At 45.1% G+C, this 23,268-nt stretch overlaps 1 protein-coding gene across 9 annotated transcripts in view; it reads left to right on the forward strand.

The window, feature by feature from the left end:
- Rapgef4 (Rap guanine nucleotide exchange factor 4) overlaps positions 1-23,268 on the forward strand; it is a 262,768-nt gene that overhangs the window by 144,053 nt on the left and 95,447 nt on the right. For 5 of the 9 annotated variants that reach the window (XM_085680953.2, XM_085680954.2, XM_048426319.3 and 2 more), the window contains 2 exons: positions 6,104-6,176; positions 9,774-9,793. In XM_085680953.2, coding sequence (XP_085537079.1) covers positions 6,104-6,176; positions 9,774-9,793 — 93 coding nt within the window. Of the gene's footprint in view, positions 1-6,103; positions 6,177-9,773; positions 9,794-13,990; positions 14,079-14,126; positions 14,223-14,295; positions 14,357-17,464; positions 17,560-23,268 lie in introns of those variants that run through there. The other 4 variants (XM_085680957.2, XM_085680958.2, XM_085680959.2 and 1 more) reach the window with 4 other exon arrangements.

Genomic DNA, 23,268 nt, shown 5'->3' on the forward strand with positions numbered 1-23,268 from the left:
GGCTTTGTTGAAGCCTTGTGGAGGAGTTTGAGGGACAGCAATCTAGTGAGAAGTCTAGAGATTCTTTAATCATGGTTTGGAAACCTTCAATTTTTTTTTTTTAGGAACCAAAGGCATTTTTAAAAATGAAATTGCACTTAAAGCTGTAATTTATGAAATCGGTGAGAGTAAAGATGCTCGCCTTCCCACGGGCCTTGGAATCTGTGCTTGCACGATATATCTCTCTTCAGGGTTCTGTCGACACCCCCAGCTGTGCGGAACAAAGCTGAGACACCCCAGATCCAACCCAGCATGCATCTTACTGATGAGACTCGAGCGGAAGGGCATGTCTGCAGGGGCCCCACTGATGAGCTACTCTTCCGGTGTCACCTCTCAGAGGGTGTCAGGGACCTAGACCTGCCAGGTTCTCCTAGAACCCTTGGTGGCTCTTCTGGCTTTACTCTCATCTGAAGAGCTGTTTTTGTAACTTCTTTGAGAGCCTGGGAGGGGCATTCCCTAGTCCCCTCAGTGCCTCTTGGGAAAAGACCCAGTGAGACGCGGGGTCTCCAGATAGCCTACCAAACCCATGTCGATTCGCTGTGCTCTTACCTCCAGCCCAGGCAAGACCTTCTCTGCCTGAAGGATGTTGTGGATGGGAGTGAACGCTCACGGAAGAGAAAGCCTGGGCTGTTACACGTCATACATAAGGCCACGTTCTGAGGGCCACCGTGCAGGAGTTTGGTGTGGCACCAGAGCTCAGCAACTTTCTTCTCCACCTCAGAGCTGATTCGGATCTTCCCTCAGCTCACTGCTGCTTCGCCTCTGCTGACACCTGTCCTTTCAGGACTTGGGTTAGTGGCATAGTTTCTGCCTAAGCACCTGGGTCCCTTAGAAAGTGCCTGAGTGAGGCCCAGGAAGCAACTGACTGCCTTATTGTAGGGCGTTGGGGTCCAGAGAAAGGGTTGGTGGGGGAAAGGCCAACCAGGATTCCGAAGGAGATGGGAATAAAGAGCTCAGCCAGGCCACCACATACCTCAGCTGCTGAGGCTTGATGTGTGTGTGTGTGTGTGTGTGTGTGTGTGTGTGTGTATGTGTGTGTATGTGTGTGTGTATGTGTGTGTATGTGTGTGTGTATGTGTGTGTATGTGTGTGTGTGTACGTGTGTGTATGTGTGTGTGTATGTGTGTGTATGTGTGTGTATGTGTGTGTGTATGTGTGTTTGTGTATGTGTGTGTGTATGTGTGTGTGTATGTGTGTTTGTGTATGTGTGTGTGTGTATGTGTGTGTGTATGTGTGTGTGTATGTGTGTGTATGTGTGTGTGTGTATGTGTGTGTGTGTGTGTGTGTGTGTGTGTATGTGTGTGTGTGGGGCTGTGACAGCCATAAAGACTTCCTGGGTCACCTCTGAAGACTGATGCCCACGGGTTTGTGCTGACCAGTACTGACTTAGATGTGTGAACTTCATTAAGCGTGGTCTTCACACCACCTTTGGTTTGTTTTATTTTTCAGAAATTGCAGTTGTTTTTAAGCATATAAAAAGAGATGAGCTGTTGGGCTGGAGAGACGGCTCAGCCATTAAAGGCTAGGCCCACAACCAAAATATAAAAATAGGAACTGCTGTACAGTGTAGGTTTGTCAGCACAGCCACCTTGCTCTTACTTCCCCGTAGATTTCTGTGGTACATACAACACTATTAGAAGGTATCTCAGTATCCAGTCTCTCAATTCTTGCAGCCTCTAGAGGACGTCAGAGTTGAAGGGACTCCTCCCTCCTCCATGTCTCACCCTGTCATCCCACCAAGGTATTATTGCTTTCTCCCTGGGCCACATGCACTCTGAGGCTGAACGCTCCCAGGAGCCGATCCCACTAGCAGAGGGATGGCCTGGGTTTTCGCAGCCAGAGATGCTCCAGGCTTGAGTCTGCACAGGGCTCTTGGTTCTCATCTGTTCCTGGATGCACAGACAGAGAACTTGCTTCTTTGTTTATCATCGGTCCCTGTGCAAGCCTAGAATAGCCATCTCATGCCCCCTCCGATCCAGGAAATGACCGCAGGCTTTACAGACACTGGTAACATTTGTACACTGTTTGGAGGGTCACTAACTACAGAGACCTCATGAAAAGTGGATCAGCAGGTCCTCCCCCCAGCACTGCTTACCCATTGTGGAAGCCAGAACTGAAAATTGCAAGCATTTGATTTCTCATAGGATACAGTGTGCATGCGTGTGTGTGTGTGTGTGTGTGTGTGTGTATGTGTGTGTGTGAAAGAGTGTGTGTGTGTGTGTGTGTGTGTGTGAGTGTGTGTGTGTGTGTGTGTGTATGAATTTGTGTTTGGGTTGTTGCCCACCACCAAGCCTACTTGGCATAAAACAATTATTATTTTATTGCATGTGGATTCTCTGAGTCAGGTGTTCTACAGGGCCCAGGAGGGTTATTTGTCTGCTACAGCCTGTCTCGATATCAGCTTGGAAGGTCAAGGTAACTGGAATAGTTTGGATGCCACAGAGACTGAGCTCAGTTGAACTGTCCACCACCAGGTGTACTCTCACCTTAACATGGGTGTTTTTAGACCATGGTCACTGGCTTCTGAGAGGCAGCATTTGGAGCACACAGGTCCCCAGAGACCATGTGCTTGTGGTCTAACCAGGTAAGTCACACAGCATCACTTCAGCCTCGTTCTGTTGGCTAAGGAAGGTGATTTCCTCCTTCCCCACCATCCTCCTCTTTAAGCCCCCGTCCACAGCCCTCACTATGCTTCCTCTTGCTTTTCAGTTCTCAGATCAAAGTCACATGTTTTATGCTGTGTCACAACATAACGTCACTGTCAGACACCAAGTTCCCAGTTTGGTTTCTCTTGCTGTTACCATAATCTGCTCCAAATGTAGTGGCATTGACCAAAGGTTGTTTTCTCATGGTCACAGATTAGTGGGGCAGAGGCAGGAATTGGATCAGGAAACAGTGGGAACGACTTGTCTCTCTCCACGACATCTGAAATTGAGAATACCTAGCAGCCAACATGACCTTAATTGCTAGAGATGATTTAACTGTCTATGGGCAGTTGATCTGGAAGATTCTTCACTCCTGTCCTGGAAGTGATGCCAAGGATGGGCCACATAGCAGACATCCTGCATATCAGATATTTATATTATAATGCATCACAGTAGCAAAATTATAGTTATGAAGAAGCAACAAAATAATTTTATGGTTGGGGGGATCACCACAGCATAAGGAACTGTATTAAAGGGTCACAGCATTGGGGAGATTCTTATTAGCATTAAGAACCACTGCTCTAGACTGCCGTGTTTGTCTGTGTAGTGTATGCCTGTGTGCACATGTACATGCAAACATGCCTACCCATGCAGGCACAAGTGGAGGTCGGGAATAATGTCAGGCTCTCTTCCTATTCTACATACATACACACACACACACACACACACACACACACACACACACTTCAAATGCCTTTTTTTTTGAGACAGTTTCTCTATAGCCTTGAAACCTATCCTGGAACTAATCTTTTTTCATTTTACATACTAATCCCAGTTCCCACTCCCTCCCCTTCCTCCTTTTAAAACATTCACTTTACTTACAGATATGTTAAGCCTGCCTTTATAGTCTTCACTTACGACCAAAAACTGTTGTATTATTAAATAGTCGTTGTCTTATTAAATAAACTACTTTTAAAATTCAATACATTGATGACATTTACAAAGAAACAAGAACTCTTACACCCCTTGGGTATTATGGACTTTTAAGCAGATTTGACGATGCTGTGATTTTGTTTAAGAAGAGCATTTATCCGTCATAAATTCCCACTGGAATATTTGCTGATTAATTTGTATGATATTTAAAATTTAACCCAAAAGAATTCTGGAAGGATAAGCAGTTATATGCATAGTGAGATAACAGCAGCCACCAGTTGGTGATTACATGTATGTGAGTACATGGTATTTTGTCTACTTAAATGCGTGCTAGAAATCAATAGCCAAGTGTTAAATATGTGTAGTAGTTGCCTATGATGTTACATCCCATGGTTTTCCTTACCTCCCATCCATTATAGTCCAACTTATTTGGGTACAAAAGCGTATTTTGAGGGAACGAATGAGAAGAGACCATATTCACCCAGCATGCATTGCAGTGTGTTGGTATAATCATTCTATTGCATTATTGGTTGTCATAAATCTCTTACTGTGCCCAATTTTTAAATCAAACTTCACTGTATATATGTGCAAATAGGTAAAAACAGTATGGATAAGAGGTCAGTGCAGTTCATGATTGAAGGTGTCCATTGTTGGCCTTGGGATGGGAACTCCATGGACAATGGGGAGTTAATACAGTAAGCACAAGTCCTTGGGCCCTGTGTTTTGGTAACTAGATGCGTCACAAGAACAAGGATCCTTGTCTCCTATTCTCTTGGTGTGCCCAGTGCCTGGGACACCAGACTCCCATGGTGAAAACTCCAAACACACATCTCTAAATTTAGCCCACATGGTCTTCCCTGGAGGCTGCCCTGGTTTCTGTCCTCAAAGCAGCAGCCCTGGGGATTTGTGCTGGGGGAGCTGAGCCACAGACCAGGTGCTCTGGGCTTGGAGGGAGGTCAATGGTGCTTCCTGAGTCCATGGGAATTGGCGTTGACGTGCAGAGGAAAATAGCACCAGCAGTCCCAAGAGAACACGTCTAGGCAAAACAAACAAGCCCCTTAAACTGAGCAGGAATGATTTCTTCTAGAAGCTTGTAAGAGCACTGCAAAGAACAAGAGGAAGAACTCCAAAGGCTGAAGGGGGTTTACAAAGCTTCTTGGGATGAGACAGATCCCTCTGAAACTGTTCCATGTAGAACACAAATTAGCTGAGTGTCCAGAGTGCCAACCCATGAAAGAGAAGGGTAAATGGCTGTGTAAGAAAGAAGAGAGTCAGAATCGGGAAGATGTCAAGGGGTTGACAGCGATACTGGGTGACATGTTAGTCTTGTAGGTATGTTCGAGTGATCAGCTCAGAGATGGGGGCGGGGGGACCGCCATCTTAACGTTGGCACACACTTACGTGCTGGTATAGTTGCTTCCTATTTGGAAGGAAAAGTAGGATGGGAGGAGCTAGTCACATCTTGACTAGAAGGCTCTTTAGAGAAAGTACCATGACAACACTGTTCAAACCTTCCAAATGGGCCAGATGGTTGGCTGGGGTACCACATGTCGCCAGCTGCCCATTGCTACAGATGAAAGTCTTTCTGCTGGTGTTTGTATAGCACATATTATGGGGTGCTGGTTCTTTTGAGGCCGTTGAACGTTTATGTGTGCCACGGTAATTATAAACCACAAATATACATGATAGCACACGATCAGTGAAATTGCCCAGCTTTCATTCTGCCGGGGAGGAAGCCACATTTACTGCCTGAGAGCATTCACCTTCCGTTCTTTGTAACTGCCCCTCCTTCCTAGCCCGATGCTCACCAACCCTCGTGCCTCCCACGCAGCACAGACTCCTGAGGCTAATCACATATATTGTGGAGCCCCAAGTTTCCGAGCATGTCTGGACCAAAAGCCAGGGCCAGACAATCCGGGAGCATCTAAATTAAGCCAAATGATGTTATTTGACGATGTAACAAAAGTGCTTTGGAGGTCACGCAGCAGACAGGTGTACCGCGTAAAAGGAGGGAGGTAAATGGGAGCGAGTCAGCCTCTTTTCAAAGAGACCTGTTCCAAGAGCTGCTGCGTTTCTTTTGGCTTTGAAAGAGCTTGATTCGGAGGCATTCACCTCAGAGGCAGGCGGCGCGGTTCCTGTGTCTGAGCCTGTCAACTCACACTGGTTCTCAGGTGCCTGTGTATACAGGGTGGGGAGAGGTAAGAACCCCGCCATTCCTTCCCAATGAACGCATAACACATAAATGAAGTGGCTGGGTGGAGCCCTGCCTGGAGCAGGGGACACATTCAGTCTCAACCCAGGAAGCCTCAGGCTGAACCCTACATCTTTAGTTTAAACCCAGAGCCCCAGAGAACATACTTCCTGGCTCTAAAAATAAGAGACTCAGGTTTCCTGACACTCAGGGTTTCTGCTCTTTAACATGTAAATAAATGAACGCCTCAAGCAAGTAAATACCTGCGTGCTGACTTTACAATCTTGTCTTGCAGAAATACCGACAGTATATGGCCGGCCTTCTGGCTCCTCCCTATGGTGTTATGGAAACGGGCTCCAACAACGACAGTAAGTGAAGTGTGAGCATTTTGCATCTGAGAATTTGTTTTGTGGTATGTGTTTTTATGTGGCAAAAAAAAAGTGTGTTGTACACCAGCATGACAGAGAAGGCACCCTGGCTCTGCTGTGTGTCCCAGACTGGCAGCTCACACTGGAGAGCCTGCACCTGTCAGCTGTGTGCTGTCCTGTGGGGTCTTCATAGCGGAGAGTGACCGGCTCTGGTGCAGGCTGGGACTTCCATACTGGACATCCGCATGCTTGGAACATTTCCGTGCCCTTTTCAGAACGGGATTCCCAAGCTGTGCTTGTCTCAGCCACATGGGATCCCCAGGAAGCCCAGATCTGTTCACTTTAGCTCTGTTGACCAAAGGGAGACGCAGAACTCACTAGTTCTTTTTAAATGGCCCTTCCAATCTTAGGCTTTTGGTAGGTGCTAGGTGCTGGGTGCTCTCCCACACAGGAAGGTCAGAGATAGCTTAACCCTGGTATTTACTTCGCACCCGTGTGTGCAGTCAAGCGGCATGGTATGCACGCTCAATGTACACCAGCAAAACACAATCAGGCTCCTCTAAGAGATCCACCCATGACTGAGGTCTAAAGAAAAAGGAGGGGTGAGCTGTCTGGTGCTTTTTTAAAGATCAGTCTTATTTTTTATGTAAGTGTCTGTGCATAAGAGTGCAGGTGCCTTTAGAGGCCAGAAGAGGGCGTCAGATTCCTGGAAGCAGTTGTGAGCTATCTGATGTGAGAGCTAGGAACTGTTTCAGTCCTCTGGGAGAGTAGTACGTGACCTTAACTGCTGAGCCATTTCTCTATTTCCTATCCCTGTTACAGGTGTGTGTGTGTGCGTGTGTGTGTGTGTGTGTGTGTGTGTGTGTGTGTGTGTGTGTGTCTTTGTGTCTGTGTGTAACAAAGTACCAAGCATGGAGTATTTGAAGTTATGGCACTTTGATGGCTAGATATGGATGTGGCCGACAGCATTTTTACCCTGTCCCTTGCTCCTTTCAGGCCATTCTCATTCTCCAATTTGTTAGCTTCTGCAGGGGCCACCTTCTTGCTTGGCTAGAATCTTCAGGGTTCCTTACCTTCTGTTCCACAGTGTTGCTCTCTAGAGCCCTTGCCCTCTCCTCACATCTGCCTCCTTGAAAGGGGAGCAGGAAAGAGGAACATCAGCCCTCTTTCTCTCTCTCTTTCTTTCTTTCTTTCTTTCTTTCTTTCTTTCTTTCTTTCTTCCTTCCTTCCTTCCTTCCTTCCTTCCTTTCCTTCCTTCCTTCCTTCCTTCCTTCCTTCCTTTCCTTCCTTCCTTCCTTCCTTTCTTCTTTCTTTCTTTCTCCCTCTTTATTTCTTTCTTTCTTCCTTTCTCTTTCTTTCTTTCTTTTTTCCTTCCTTTCTCTTTCTTTCTTTTTTCCTTCCTTCCTTTCTCTTTCTTTCTTCCTTCCTTTCTTTCTTTCTTTCTTTTTTCCTTTCTTTCTCTTTCTTTCTTTCTTTCTTTCTTTTTTCCTTCCTTCCTTTCTCTTTTTCTTTCTTCTTTCTTTTCTTCCTTTCCCTGCCTCCCTCCCTCCCTCCCTCCCTCCCTCTCTCTCTCTCTCTTTCTTTCTTTCTTTCTTTCTTTCTTTCTTTCTTTCTTTCTTTCTTTCTCTCTTTCTTTCTTTCCTTTTGTCCTCTCCCTCTTGGCTGAGCTAGAAATAACCAGTTCATTAGGAATGTCCAAGCTGAAAAAAATCAACTGTGCTGTCTTCTAGCTATGTGACCTCAGGAAAGACACTCAGATGCATTGTGCCTCAATTTCCCCCTAGGGTTGTCGTGAGTATTAAATGAATCAGAATGTGCCATGTGTCAAAAGTCTGACGGGCACATGATAATTATGCATAAGGTATTAGCCATCACGTCCTCACCCCAGCCACTCACTAGCCCCACAAGTCTGGCTTCTGCCCCATACTTTTAAATGAAGTACTCCACAGTTGGCCATCACCCATAGCCTCAGTGGCTCCCACTGTTCTTATTCATTTAACAACTTTACGGCCCTGTTCTCCCTTGGGCCTCGGGGCTCTACTGCATGATCCTGCTGTTCCCGCTTTACTCTTCCACACTCCTTCTACTTTCTCCTGAAAGCTTATGAGTCTGAACTTGGTTCTTTCTCCGCGGGTCTCTCTCTCTCTCTGGCCAGACTGTGTCTCACCACAAACCTGAGAGTAGCCTAACTTGCCATCTTCCTGCCCCAGCCTCCTTGGTATCAAGGACACAGGTACAGCCCTGCTCCTGGCTTCTTAAAAAGAAAGGCTTTTCCTCCCGTGTTCAGCACTTCAACCACATGGAATAACTGTCATGCTTTCCGGTAAAAACAGCCACTATCAAGTCATTATTCAGATTTCCCAAACATGATATCTTTATCACAGTTGCTGAACTGAATCCCATTAAGTGGCAGCCACTGTATCTGATATTGGTGTCTTTTTAAAAATAATAATTATCACATTTGTTTGTTTGTTTGTTTATTCTGTGAACGTTTGGGCAAGTATGTGCCATGCCACATGCGTGAAAACCAGTTGATAATTTACAGGAGTCGGCTCTCTCCTCCCACCATGGAGAGGAGATGGGTCCAGGGGATTGGACTCAGGTCAAGCTTGCAGCAAGCACTTTTACCTGCTGAGCCATCTCGCCACCCCTGTTTTACTGAGATAGAGTCTTACTAAGTACCCCAGGCTAGCCTCAAACTCCTAATCATCCTAGCTCAGTCTCCTGCATAGGATTACACTAGGATTACAAGTATGTAACTCCAATAAATTATCTTTTAATTTTGAACTGCTCCTTTTCCTCCTTTCGGCCGTTCTTATTGCCCTGTTGTGCAAAGCTCCTTAATGATGGCCTTTGCCTTCCATAGAAGGTGGCAATCCAAGAACCTTCGCACCTTAGCCCATCTGTCAAGACCCGCAGGGCTGAAAAATCACCTTTCATAGTAGCTTCCCAGAGGCAGCCCAAGGTCCATCAAGCGAAAAAGACCAGGGTCTGCCTCTGGTGGATGCTCCCGCAATGTTTGTAAATGGGAAGATCGGTGCGTTTTCTGAGCTAAGGGAGCTGAGATAACCCTCGTCTTGAAGCAGCCACTGCCATGCTCAGGCTTGACCTGAGCACAACAGGAAGAAGCTTTGCCCCCAGCAGAGCCTGCTTTCTGGTAGGTTTCCTATGCTGCTTGCACCTGAGATCAGACGGCTGGAGCAGAAGGAGGTGGTGTGTAGCGTAGAGGTGTGTGCACACAGCTAGAGAATAGATTTATCTGTCCACAGTTCTGAGTGTGCTGGCATCCCGATAGTGGGGTTAGCTGCTTGCATGGTGTCCACGAGCCACAGAGAGATTTTTACCACTGGGAGGGTAAAGCATCTGGAGGGCACAAAATGATCCCGGGTTTTGCTGCCTGGACACACACCTCCGTTCCCGATGCATTGAGTTAGAGCTATGTATGGGTGCCATGATCTCTCTGTGTGAGCTTTGATGGGTGCACAAACAGAAAACATGGAAGTGTTCTTGGTCTGCCTCCAGCAAGGGATTTTGGTTCCACTGCAGAGGTTGGCCACACAATTCATGGCCTCTCTTGTCTCTCTTTCCTCCCTCTAGGGATTCCCGACAAGGAGAATGTGAGTAGCTACTCTCTCTGCCTAACTTCTGTAACTGTCATAAGGTAAAGCATAGCCAGAGTGACCTTCCGAGCAAAGGGAGCTCTCCGTCTGCAGTCAACAGAGCAATAAATAGTCTTCTAATCTTGTTGTGCCATCTTGGGTGAGTCATTCAAAATACCCAGGAGAGCAGGGCGACTGCTCTAACATGAGTGTCACATGTTTCTGGTATTGAGTCCGAAGGAAGGTTATGATAAGGGGACACCTTTCAAGTGCTGAGGGTTCTTTTTTTCCCATGCTGCATACGTCAATAGAACAAATCATTGTAACCCTGTGAAGAAAACCGGTTGTATTCCCGTAATTACTGGGAATGTACATGACGAAAACCAGGGTCTGATGATGAGTTTGCCTAATTATTTCCCAGTGCACTAAGGTCAGCATTTCTCTTTGGAAACTGAGGATGGCTAATTGCTGTATTTGGTTTCTGAAAACAGGTGAGAGAGGCTATTTAAGATGCAGCTTCCAGGGTCAGGTGTGGTGTTTGACTCCTTTAATCCCAGAGCACGGGGCAGAGGCAGGTGGATCTCTGAGTTTGAGACCAGCCTGGTCTACAGAGAGAGTTCCAAGACAACCAGGGTTACATAGTGAGACCCTGTTTCAAAAAAACAAACCAATGAAAAAAGGTACCCACCAACCGTGTCCAGTGTATGTGCCCAGGATAGTAGTATCTCAGTAGTGTACTGCTCTTGCGGATAATGACGGTTTTAATTCTATTAAATGCACTTATTAAATGCTTACGCTGCAGCGTGGATGGCTTCTTGGTGAACATGCCTCGGGATGACCATCATGATATTTGGCTACAACTCACATGTACCACCTTGCAAGCCTGTTCTCGATTCCTGTACCTACGTGACAATGTTACTGACTTGTCAAGCTTCCCTTTCTCTGCTCTCAGGCCTGCCACTGTGGGCAGGATATAGTCATGTTTAAACTCAAGTGATCTCTGTTTCCCTTTCTAGAGTGCTGACTCTGTAAGCCATCTGCCTTTCACAGTGCTGGTGTCTAAAGAGCCGGCTGGCCCTAGCCTACTGCTCTGCCATGTCAGACAGGAGTCCCAGTCTAAGCAACGCCACTTCCAATGTCACGCCAAAGTTTGACTTCCTTTAGTTCAGGAAAGCACTTCAGAATGCAGCTATGGGCCATGTTTAAGCTGCTTCGTTTGCCTAAACAGCCTTGTCTCGTTTTTAAAATGTGGCTGTTAGTCGTGACTACCTCAAAATTCTATTATGAATATTGAATGAGATCATTTATGGAAAGCGCAGAGTGAGAACAATAGCGTGGAGAAATGTTAGGACTATCGCTGTAATTAGTATTTTCTTAAGCACGGCATCATTCTCCAGCAATCTTTTCATCTCCAAAACGTGTCCTCACCCCTTCTAAAGTAACTGTCCTGATGGCTTTTGTGGCCCTCCTTAAAAGACTTTTTTTTCAGTGACCCTTGCTGTCTATCTGCGCCATTCCAACAAAAATAAGAAACAACAGACCAGCAACAATGCCAACAACAAAAAACCCAAGTCTGTATGTCTAAAAGAAGCTAGAGAATTGGTCTCACAAGGTTCACCAGCAATAGACTTCCAGGAAGCAGTAGCGAGCTGATCCTACCCTGTTTGTAGGAGCCCCAAAGCATCTGTGTAACCGCTAGACTGCATGCAGACCGTGAGGCCAATCAAGATGGTCAAATTGCCTCAAACTTCCTCATCAACGACAGCTGGTGATTTGGAGAATCATACAGAATGCCCGAGCCTTGCGGGGGACTAGCATGTTCTAAGCTTCAAAAGGAAATTCCATCACTTTTAGTCTCTGGGTGACCTTTAGGTCGGGCACCCCCCGCAGAGGGACCCACAGACGGAGGACCGTAAGCAGTGGCCCTACCAGCTGTTATGAACTCATCTCCAGACAAAATAGGAATCTGAATTTCGCAGAACCTCAGTGGACTGTGGGCAACATATTACCCTGAAAGATTTGGAGGACTGGGCAAGCTGGCACCCAGGTCTTAGTACTAGCAGATACTTACTTGGGTTATTCTCGATCGGTCTCGGGCAAACCATAAAGCACATGGACTCCGTATTAGCAAACCGAACAGATGCAATGAGACCACACGCAATTTGGGAAGATCTCTGGTGCATAGTCAAATAAGGCAGGGGAGATGAAAGACCGTCCTGAGTAAAGCTGAAGTCTAGAGAGATAAAAAGAGGCCTAAGAGCCCTAAAGTGGGGCTAATTGAAATTTTTCCCTTTAAAGGAACAAGTTGGGATATGATGTTTTCTTTTATCCCGTCTCTTCTTTAAGTACACGCTGAGAGACGCTGTATTCCCGCGTGTCCCTAAATAACGATAATACACCCGTGGGATGGAATAAAAGTGCATAGATGATTGCTCCGGTGCTTGATCAGAGTCTTTGTAGAAGGAATCTATTCTCCTCCCTGGCTTCCACGCGCAGTTTCCTTAATCACCGTGTTTAACTTTTAATCAAACATGAGGACATCAATATGTAGAGTTTGAACTACCTTGCCAGCGCTGTTTTATTTCCAGCCCAGGTCTTCCTGTGCCTAAAAAGAACTTTCTTTTTTCATTTGTTCCACATCGCCACTTGCTGGATTATTTTGTCCGCTACCCACTCTCAGGGCTAGGGCCATCAGTGTTAGATGGACCCAGGGTACTGGAACCTATGCAGTGATGGAGGGATATATTAGAAAAATGACTTTGGAGCCAATAATGCAAGTGGGCTGTTTTCACACGGCTGTTATTGCTCAAGGCTGTTGATTTTCTAAAGAAATCCCTCTCTTTGATCTGTTTGAGCAGCAGTTTTATTTTTCTTCTTTCCATGCCATACCTGGCTGACCACGTTTAACACTGAAGTTAAAAACCCCAGGTCCCAGCTCTCCAGCTAATGTGACAGCTGGACTTTAAGGGAAGGAGCCTTTCTCTGAGATTTGTGCCCCTGGGGAGATTTTGTTGTTTGTTGTGTTGAGTCTTTAGAGAGCCAATTGCCAAGAGGTTTTGTTATTCTGGAAAGTTCTATTTTTTCTGTGTGGAAAAAAGCAAGAAAATAGACACTGTGATCAGGGGTCTACTGAAAATAAATTCCATTTCCTGAATTACCAACATCTAGTTTCCCTTGAAGTGTTCATCCCTAGGCAGTTACTGAGTTGATGGTGTGATGAGCACATGGGGCCCAGCCCTTAGACAGCAGGATCCCCTCGGATCTTAAGGTGCTGATTCCGAGCAGATCTAAACACACCTCGGTATGAACAAGTGAGCGAGTGTGGCTCCTTTTCATACGACTGGCAGGGCCTCGTGTAAGATTAGTTTTGGCAAGAGTTTCTCAACCATTTAAAAACCATTAGCTGTGTAGACGAAGAACCATTCAGGGAAGTCACTTGGTAGATTTAAGGCTTTACCTCGTCACTTGGTAAAGGCCAACTGTGATCAGTTCTGAAACCACCTCACAAAGGTAAGGACAGCAGTCTAGGGCAGGCGGCTACCAGTCAGGATGGTGGGGACCTTAACAGTGTTTAGTGACTTCTTTCTCATTGCTGCTGCCACTTGTCAAGGTTAGAGAGAGCAGATTGAATGTGTTCCCACTATTATTTCGCTGCTGTCGTGAAATTCTGGGCCTGGTGCAGAGAAAGGAAAGTGTGTGTCCTCATATAAACATACGTTGTAAAAACCTCAGATATCCGTTAACACTGGGTGAACCCTTGCAACTCCAGCCTTAGCAGACACTGGGTTCACTTACTTTTCTTTGGCGCCCACTTTAAAACCGCTGCTTGTAAAATGCCTGTGAAGACGTCCTGCCTTGGGTTCAAGGCTTGCTCTTGAGGAGCTTTTTATCCTCTGTGTTGGTCCAGCCAGAACCTTAGTTAGCACCAATGCAGATCTGAATGCACGTGTGACAGACACGGGGCCTGGAGAGAGCTTCCACAGAACAGAACAACAGAATTCTAGGGCCTCAGAAAATCCCAAGCCTGCCTTTTTGGAATTTGAAGGGCAAATTGCTTATCGCCAGGGTAGAGATTAGATTTAGCCAAGCTGTTCCTGGGTCCTGCAACTTGTGTGGTGTGTAAATACTGACTTATTTTTTTATTAAAAGAAAAAAAGGCTGGCCTGTTAGGAAGGGTGGAGCAGCCAGCCAGCCAAGACTGTACTCAGCTCCACCTCCCAGAAATCACCAGTGACTTCATGGCCAAGGTGCCAAGGACAACCTCAGCTCTCCGGCCTCTGAAGAGATGTTTGTTTTTGTATTTGTGAGTTATGTGTTTTATGGGAGGAATGTCCTTGGAGGGTTTCCCTGTGCCTTTTCTTCTCTCCCTTCATCGGCTACGATCAAAGTGGACCGTCCCGCATCTCTCTAGCTTCTGCTGTGACACGGTGGCTGAAGTTTTAAGATGGTTTGTAGCTGCTGTTTGTCTAGCTAGGAAGCAGCCGATGTAGGTAGCGCCCTAAACTTGGATGCGTTGTCTGTTAGATCAGGGGTTGGTGACGTCTGATTGTCTTCCCACTTTGATCCTGGTACCTGCTGACCGTGAGTTTGCCTAGTGAAGAGGCATGCTTTGGGTATCCTGGGTGGCGCCTCACTGTATATTTTAGAATTGTTTTTATGATGTTATGGGTCTATCTGATGGTTGTTTGTGTGTGTGTGTGTGTGTGTGTGTGTGTGTGTGTGTGTGTGTGTGCTTCTTCACGGTCTTTAAAATATCTTGACCTAGAGCTTATCCTCTGCAGATGGCTTGTGGAAGCTTCTGTCACGGTGAGAGCATTCTCGTGGTGTCAGTGGGTAGAATTTGGTGTGTGTGGGAGATCACAGAGAAAGGAGGCAATGTAGAGTTCGACGTACAAGATGATAATGTTCATGACAAAGGCCTGAGGTCGCCGCTGTCCTCAGCCACTAGCCTCTTCCGACTTTCTCTCTGATAAGCGTCCTGTTGTGAGATGAGGCTGCTCAGTGGACCCTGCTGCTGGGAAGCAGCTCCAGCGTTGGCAATGGAGGAGAGCACCTCTGTAAAGCGCAGCCACGCTGGCTCCGCAGCGGAGGACAGTGCCTGGCTGTCTTTGGAAACCTTTTATCTTGTTCCGCGACTGGTTATCTACTTCACCACTGTGGGTGGCTAGAGTAATCTCAACTAATTCGGAGCTGGCATCTTTTAGGTTTGATGTAGTTGAGTTTTTATCGTTTCTGTTTTGAGAACTTGTGACCAAATTGCAACTATGTCTCATGGTAAGGACAGGAAACAGTTTTCTCAGATGAGATGATCCAATCTAGGATTGACTGTCATTTATAACCTACAAAAATTATTTATTTATTTATTTATTCATATGTGTATGGGTGCTTTGCCTGCATGTATGCCACTATGCCATGTGCATGCCTGACGCCTGCAGAGGCCAGAAGAGGGCATTAGACCCCCTAGGACTAGGGTTGCAGATGGTTGTGAGCTGGCATGTGGGTGCTGGGAGTCAAACTCAAGTCCTCTGGAAGAGCAGGCCAGTGCTCTTAACTTCAGAGTCATCTCTCCTACCCCTGTCATTTAGAATTTGAATTCCATGTCAAGACAGCTTTGCTGAGTACACAGATAATAGAATTTTTTAAAAAATCATTCTCTTTGCCTTTAGGGAAAATCATATTCACATTAGATGATAACTTGGTAAATGTTTGTAGATGTAAACATACTGTATATAGATACATACATAAGAATTTATGTGTGTACAAAGATATATAACTATTTCCATTCTTTTGCATTTTATAAAGCTGTCCAATCACTATCAATATTTTTGGGTCAGGTTTGTACCAGTTTTCAGAACTATTTAAATTCTCTTCACTACAATGTAATTTATTTTCTATTTTTTTCAATCAAAGAATAACTCAGAAATACCCACAAAATATATTACCTACTTAGTCGAAAACTTTGAGTTTAGCACACATTGTTGATCAATCCCAGGGTCTGAATGGGCCCATGAAAAATAAATAAAACTTGGTGCTTCTTGTCTCATACAGCAGCCCCAGGAAGAAGGATGACAACAAGTGAATAAGTACATTAAGATGCTGTGGATGCCCATGGGGCAGCGGAGTGTGGCCTTAAGAGCTCTTCAGCCTTTAGTGAAAGTCCCAGCCCTGACAGCTGCTAAGCACAGCACTGCACAGAGTTCCTCAGCCTCCTTGAGGTTTGGGGGTGGGGAGCACTGTCACCCAGTGCTGGTTACTATCTGATTTGTGGAAGCACACACCGTGTGCTTGGGTAAGGTCCCTTGCAGGAGCCAGAGGGACGCAGAGCATCCTCATGAAGAAGTAGAAGGGGAAAGGAAATCCTAGACTGTGAGCATTCTGTGAACAAAGGAACTGAGCTTGAGCAGTTTGTCTAATGGAGTTAATGTCATCAATCATAAATTTCAAAACTTTACCTTCCAAACCTACCTCCCAGGGTATAGGTGTTGGAGTCCCAGCAGCACCTTTTCTCCTAGGTTGATCTAATTTGTATCTAAGAGAGGAATTAGGGTAACAATTTCCCCCTTTGTTGTTCCTGAAATCATGCTTTTTTTTTTTAAGCGACAGAACCAGGTTGCTGATGTCTCTGAAGCCTGTCGTTCACTCTGACCTCCAGCTCCTTTCCTGCCATAATTGTGCAGTCAGCACTTGCTCGCTTCTCTCTTCTTTGCTGCCCCACATCGTTAGAGTGAATTATTTTGCAAAGATTTCTATTAAATTTCACCCCCTTTTTCCTTTTTCTGTTCATCAAGGTCATTTTAAATTTCAATCCAGTTTTCCTAACTGTCAGCCATCCCACCCAATTGGGCGTCATTGCTAAATTTGATAATAACGTCTCTGAGTCTGTATCTGAAGCATTAATAAGCACGTTAAGCCCAACAGCATCCAGCCGAGGACCTAACCCTGTAGAATTCAATTTGTTTGCGTTAATTTATTTGCATACATTATAAAATTACCCTATCTAGACATGAAAAAGAAACTTGGAAAACAAGGCTAAGTCATTCAATTCACTCCTGACACACTTTCAATTGTAACTGGAGGGAAAGGAAGACAGAAAAATTCCATCTCGGAGGATATGAATATGTATGACTTTGATATGCACGCGTTAGGATTCATGGCTCCAGAAATGAACCTTCCTCCAAGTTTGTGCCCTTGTCATTAATTGCTATCAAAAGTGAACTTGAAACTGTGTGAGTTTTTGACTTTCCTGGCGGACGAATGATTATGGATCTCAGTATACCCCCCCAAAAAATTAACAAGACATTAATTACACAGTTTGATAATGCTGTCAAATGGCAGAGTTTGGGATGTTAGAAAGACCTAGGGCAATTCTCTCGCTTGCAGATGGCTGAGCTGGGCCTGTGGGTCACATGAGCTCAGTTCTAGACTTCCTAGTGGAGGCCCTCTCTTATCCTGTTTAGAACTTGGTCCAGTTTTTCCATTCCATGGAGTCATCAAGATGAGAAGTGAAAAAGTCATTCTTTTTTCATGCCCTCATCATTTGGCTCAGATAGGAGAAGGGAAAAAAAAAATCCTAAGTCACACCAAGTGCTGTAATTTGATAGCCCGATCCCAAACAAAGTGAGGAAGCCACACCCAAACCTTATCCCGAAGTTGAGCGCAAAGATGAACGGGAATAGAGAAAGAAAGCAGGGATGGTGAGAAGAACTGCAGAAGGCTTGCCTGGGGCACGGCAGAGAGCGATGGATGCTATCATTGCACTTCCCCCTGGACCGGCTAGTCTTAGGGTAGGTGAACTTTTAAAACTATTATGATTGGCTAATCAGCTTTTTGAGACCGCTGCTGAGTGAGGGGATTTGTAGCATAAGTGGGAGAGGCACCTGGCAGTCCATAAGACAGTCTTTGAGATGACTGCAGCCCCTCTCCCCTCTCCTGTCCAGCTTTATGTTTTCTAAGCTTTTTCTCTTTTTGGTTTTTGTAGACTCAGAAAAACACGCGGGCTCCCTCTGGTGGCCATCCCAGTGTTTCCAGCACTCCTAACCTTGAAGTTTGAGTTACACAGAGCAAGATGTTTAGTGAAAATGTGGATAGTAAATGTGATTTTCTAAGATTCTAGGACTTGGGAACATTCAAACTAATCCAGAGTGACATCCATCTAGCCACCCATCTGTCCAGAGGTGAATGTATGGTTCTAGTGTGTCACGCTGTTGATGTTTGACTTCCTGAATGCAGCCTAGCCTGCGAGTCCACAGAAAGTCTTGGAGAAACAAACACTCTCTCCCAAGAATCAAGTATGTTGATCAGAGGCTCATTTTAGAGTACATACTTAACCCTGTTATTCCAGAGCTAAGCCTTGCAAAAAGTGATAGGTCACCGTTTGAAAAATACTACAAGCATTCTTTACTATTGGCAACATTGTTTCTTTTTCAGCTTCCGTCACATTCCAGAATGTGATCTTACTGAACTGTGGTTTGATCCTAGGCTGGATGACTGTATCCTTGCAGGTTGAGTGCTTGAACAGGCTGATGAAAGCTTCCTCTGTAAAATAGCAGCTTGTTTTTCCGGGCCTCCCCACGGTGCAGGTGTTACTTGTCCAGGGTAAAACCTAGGAGCTCCAGGCTGTGATGCGTGCTGTGGTTGAAAGTCTCTCTTATACACAGCGTCTTCAAGCAGGCATGGAAACCGAAGCCTGGGTGTGTTCAAAGTTCTGATGGCCAAATATTTTTTATTGCAATTTTTCTTCTTTACTGAGTAATGGTCATCAGTAGCTGTGTACAACTAGAGAAACAAAGGAGTATTTTATACATTATTATTATAAAACATTAAGGTTCATTGTTATTGGAAATTCATTCCTGAGTGATTTGGAGCTACTTATTAAATTATTTAGGAGCTCAGCGTGGTGGTGCACACCTGTAATCCTAGCACTTAAGAGGTGGAGGCAGGAAGATCAGGAGTTCAATGTCACCCTCGGATAAACACCAAGTTCAAGGCCACCCTGGGCCATTGAGGCACTGTCTCAAAATGAGAGAGTTAAGCTATCTGTATGAAACAGAGCTTGATATCAGTTTTTGTTTTCAGTGTTGTTTTTAGTTTGTAGTCTGGCTCTTCTTGGGTTTTGCCCTGGTAAGAACTGGGGAAACAGTCACAGCAATAAACAGATGGGGATGGGAAGAATTGAAACAGCGTGGCTAAGTTCTCTGACTCCTAGGAAATCAGTGTGCTGCTTATAGAGAGCCAGAGGAGGGTGCAGTTGCGGCAGAGGTGGCCGGCACAGCACCGCATCCAGGGTGGATTTAGAGATGGATTCTGTAGGATTATTTGGCGAGTGAGGTAGGAGGAACTGTAAGAATGACTCCCAGGCTTCCGGCTTGAGCGGGTGGAAAGATGCAGCTGTCACTGACGAGAAAGGTTTCAGGACCTAGGTTCAAGGTCATTGTTCAAGGCAATATCCAGGAATGCGGGGTGCTTTAGACTTTAGCGTTCTACCTGCACCCAATCAATAGTTAATGACAGGAAATGTCTGATCAGCAAAGAATGGGAAGATAGACGCTCGGGGTTTGTACCTAAAAGTGTCTACCCAGCAATTGAATGGAATGTAATATATCTTAAAGAAGTTAGCTAATGAATAAGACACGAATCAGCCAGAAGTTTATTAGGTTTGTTTCACTTGTTATTATATTTTTGTAGATTTTAAGAGAATTTATGTTGGTGGGTAAACCGTGTATAACGGCAGGTGTCACCTTTCCCATTAATAAGGGGCTGACTTATGGAATATTTCAAGTGCAAAGAACAAATGAACCAGCCTAACAAAGTGTTACTTAATAAACATCCCCAGGGACCTTACTTAATGAATAGGTAGAGGACTCTTATTTGAAAGTGAGCGCACAAATTGTTTCTATACGAATTGGGGATACTAAATGGTTATGGCCTGCTTGAAACAATTTATTTTCTTAATTAGTTTAATCATTCTCTTTACAGTCTCTTACACTACTACATGAGTTAATAACCACTTTTTTCGTGAATAAATTAATTTTCTAGCCTGCTTACAAATTTTCAATTAATAAAGTTTCTAGGAGTGAGGTAATGCTGGAATCATAAGAAAAATGAGCGTAGTTTGGCTTTGAAATCAGCTAGTATTGAGTAAGCACCTATTGTGTGCTGCCCTGGCTCTATACATTGGTCTGGGGCTTCAATGTGCAGTGGAATAAATTTCTGACCTTATAGAGCAGGGAAAGAGAGATGGGTGATGGGCAATTATATCCAGGTATGGGAGGAAACAAGCAGCAAACACCACACCATCCTCCTCCCCACAAACTGAGGATCTCTGGAGGAAAGATGTTTGGTTAGTCGCCTCCTGGCGCACTGCCTCCACACCAGACTGCAGCAGCTAAACTTCTCGACTCTGTAGCTCCAGACTGTGCAGGGCCAGGAGAGAGAAACCCACACGCAGCCGCCACCTTCTACAGTCAAGAGTAGAAGCTGGAGCTGGCTGTCTGGACTGAGAGCACGGTCGCCGGCCTTGGTCTAACAGGAGCTCGGGGCGCTGCTTCCTGCTGTTTTGGAAGCCTTGGAAGGATGGTCTCCATTAGTTCTTGGTTATTCCCCAGCATCTACCGTGAGGAAATCTTGTGCAAACACCCTGTTTGAGCTAGGGTGGGTCATGTGACCCCTCCACCAAGACTCTGAGCCAACGAATGTGAATCCAGTTCTACTGTGGTTTCCGCTCTGCAGAGAGGAAAGGGGAAACCAGAGAAATAACCACTGCCTGTCTCTCTCATTCCCGACAATGCACATGCAGCTGACAGCTAAAATTCCGGTCCTCTCGGTCTGAGGTACTCAGAACATCATAATGCAATCAATATCTCATTTGCGGGGAGTCTTCATTCTTTGCTTATGGAGGGATGGGGCAGAAGCACTAGGGAGAATAATGTTGACATGACATTTTGCAATAGCCTTGATTGCAGGAAGCTTTGTGCTTAGAAATCCCGTGTGTTCCACACAATCAGAATTACCGTGTCTCTCCCGCTGTCTTCTGAACACGTGTGGTACGGGCCTTAAGAAGGCTGATCTTGTTAAGGCTTTTGAGCAAGTTGGGTGTCAGTGCTGAAATGGCATGGAGCCTAAGCTGTCCTGCTTTTGCTAGAATATTCAAGGGATTTTTTTTTAATCTATTCGATTTTAAGTCATTGAAGTCTGGGAGCCAAATTTACATTCAGATGAAGCCACTGGAGTCTGGAGTCTGTGCCTAAAGGAAATGTTTCTGCCAAGAGCCTAAAGTGAAGTGTAGCAAGACAGTGGCTTTTGCAATATGTTTTCCTGACCATAAATATGACAGTTTATGTTAACTATTGGGAAGCATCAAACTATATTTACAACTCCTATGAATGTTACCACCTAGTACACATGTACACACACGCACGCGCACACACACTCATGCATGTGCACACACCGCTGTGGAGATGACTCAACAGATCAGAGCACCTCATACACAAGCATGAGGACTTGAGTTCCAATCTTCAGGACTCACATGAGAAGCCAAGGGTGACCATACACATGTGTAACCTCAGCGCTGTAGTGGGCAGACCCTGGAGGATGGTTGAAACTTCGTGGCTGCCAGCCTAGCCGCAGGTTAAGTGAGAGATCCTGAGTCTAGGAGAGCAGGAGATAGAGCAGAATACCAGTTTCTCCGGCTGCCATGCGGTACATGGCTGTCCATACCCTCACACACTTTCACACGTACGACATCTACACATATGCCACACACCCATGCATACACACATATATTTATGTGTGTATGTATATGTGTGTATATATATTTTACTCTATATATAGTTTTTTACCTGTCTTTTTCACTTAAGTTTTCAGAAAGACTTTGAAAGTAGCTTTTATTGACTGAGCCATACAGTAGGAAGCAGGAACTTCCTCTTATAATTTACATTTTTTAATACTTTTCCATTTTATCTATGTATCTTGTTGAAGTTTTCACATTATCCCCTTCCCATTTCCAGAGTTGTTTTTTGTTCCTTTACTACAGTTCTCCTTTTCTCCTAATATTTTTAGTTTCTGGTATCGTTTCTGTCTATCTGAGCACTTCCTTCGGAACCTTCTGGAAGGGCAGATGGCTGGCTGCAGGTCCTCCCACCTTCTCCTTCACTGACAACGCCTTTACTTCCTCTTCATCCCTAAGGATGGTTTCCTGAGGTGGAACTCCTTCCTTCAGATCCTTTGAAGATGCTAATGTGTACCATGGTCCTCAAGCCCGTGGTCTACCCAGCTTCCCTTCACGTTTGCTCAGCGTCCGTCTCCGCGCCCAGGAGTCCATTAAGATACCGTGCTACACTTAGTTCTCGCCTCCTTGGCCAACATTTGCCTGTCCCTTAGACGCTTGTTTGGATGACTTTGGACTATTTTGCAGGGTGTTGTCAGGCATTTTGTAGCATGTTCCCTCAGTTGGGATTTATCTGGTCTTTTTCTCAAATTAGGTCCACATTCTAGGCTCCAGGAAGGAAACACAGAGGTGGACCATTTTTGTCCAGTCCTATCAGAATATGCCCTGTCAGTATGACCAGCCACTGCTGCTGACCTTGCTCCTCACCTGGTAAGGTGTAACTGACAAGTTTCTCCTCCGTGAGGTCACTGTCCCTACCTGCCCCCCCTTTGCATACAACCGTGAAAGGGTATCTCTGTGTACAACACACGGTGAACTTTTAAAGGATCAGTGAGCTGTGTCCCGAGTCCTTGTTGGCACAACAGCAACAGAAGTGTTTTGAATTCCTTCTCATGGGAAGTTAGTCTCTTCTCAATGATTACTTATTAATTCAGTCTCTTTATGCGTCATTATGGAGTCTTGGATATCTGTTTTATATTTCAGGCACTACTTGATTGAATTTGTTTCTTACATTGTTCTAACTTTAGCTCCTCTGTTCCACGACTGTTTCTTTGTGTTTTCTTTATTTTTTTTTTTGAGTACCGTCTTCTGCTATAACTAAATACTTCTAATACATTCCCTTACCCAGCATTGTAGTTAATCATTTTGCCAGATAATTAATTTTCCCTTTTATTCAACAATGTACTAGAAAGCAGTGTGTGGGTCCTAGATGTATTGCTGCTATTGGGAACTCTAGCCTGCTTTAGGAAGGCTACATAAGTAACCCAAATGCCAGAAGGGACTTGACCTTCCCTTTGCCTTGTTTTCTTCATTTGTGAAATGAGACTAATGAGAGTCCCTTCATCAAAGTGTTGCTATTAGTTTTCAGCATTGACTTGAAGCACCAACATATAGAAATTAATAGATTAATAAATTGTTCTTGCCCTCTCCTGGTCTTGTGTAGCATCTTCTGGATAAATCCACAGACTCTGTGCCCTCTCCTTCTCCATCACGTACTTCCAATAGTTTGCTTTGCTGTAAGGGTTCTTTGGGGTGAGCTATGAAGAATGGAAAGGCTTCCCCTCCCCCACCACCCTGTATCAGATAAGAAAACCTAAGAGCTTGTATT

Source organism: Myodes glareolus, chromosome 21, assembly GCF_982192425.1.
Source record: "Myodes glareolus chromosome 21, mMyoGla1.1, whole genome shotgun sequence".
Classification (NCBI taxonomy): domain Eukaryota; kingdom Metazoa; phylum Chordata; class Mammalia; order Rodentia; family Cricetidae; genus Myodes; species Myodes glareolus.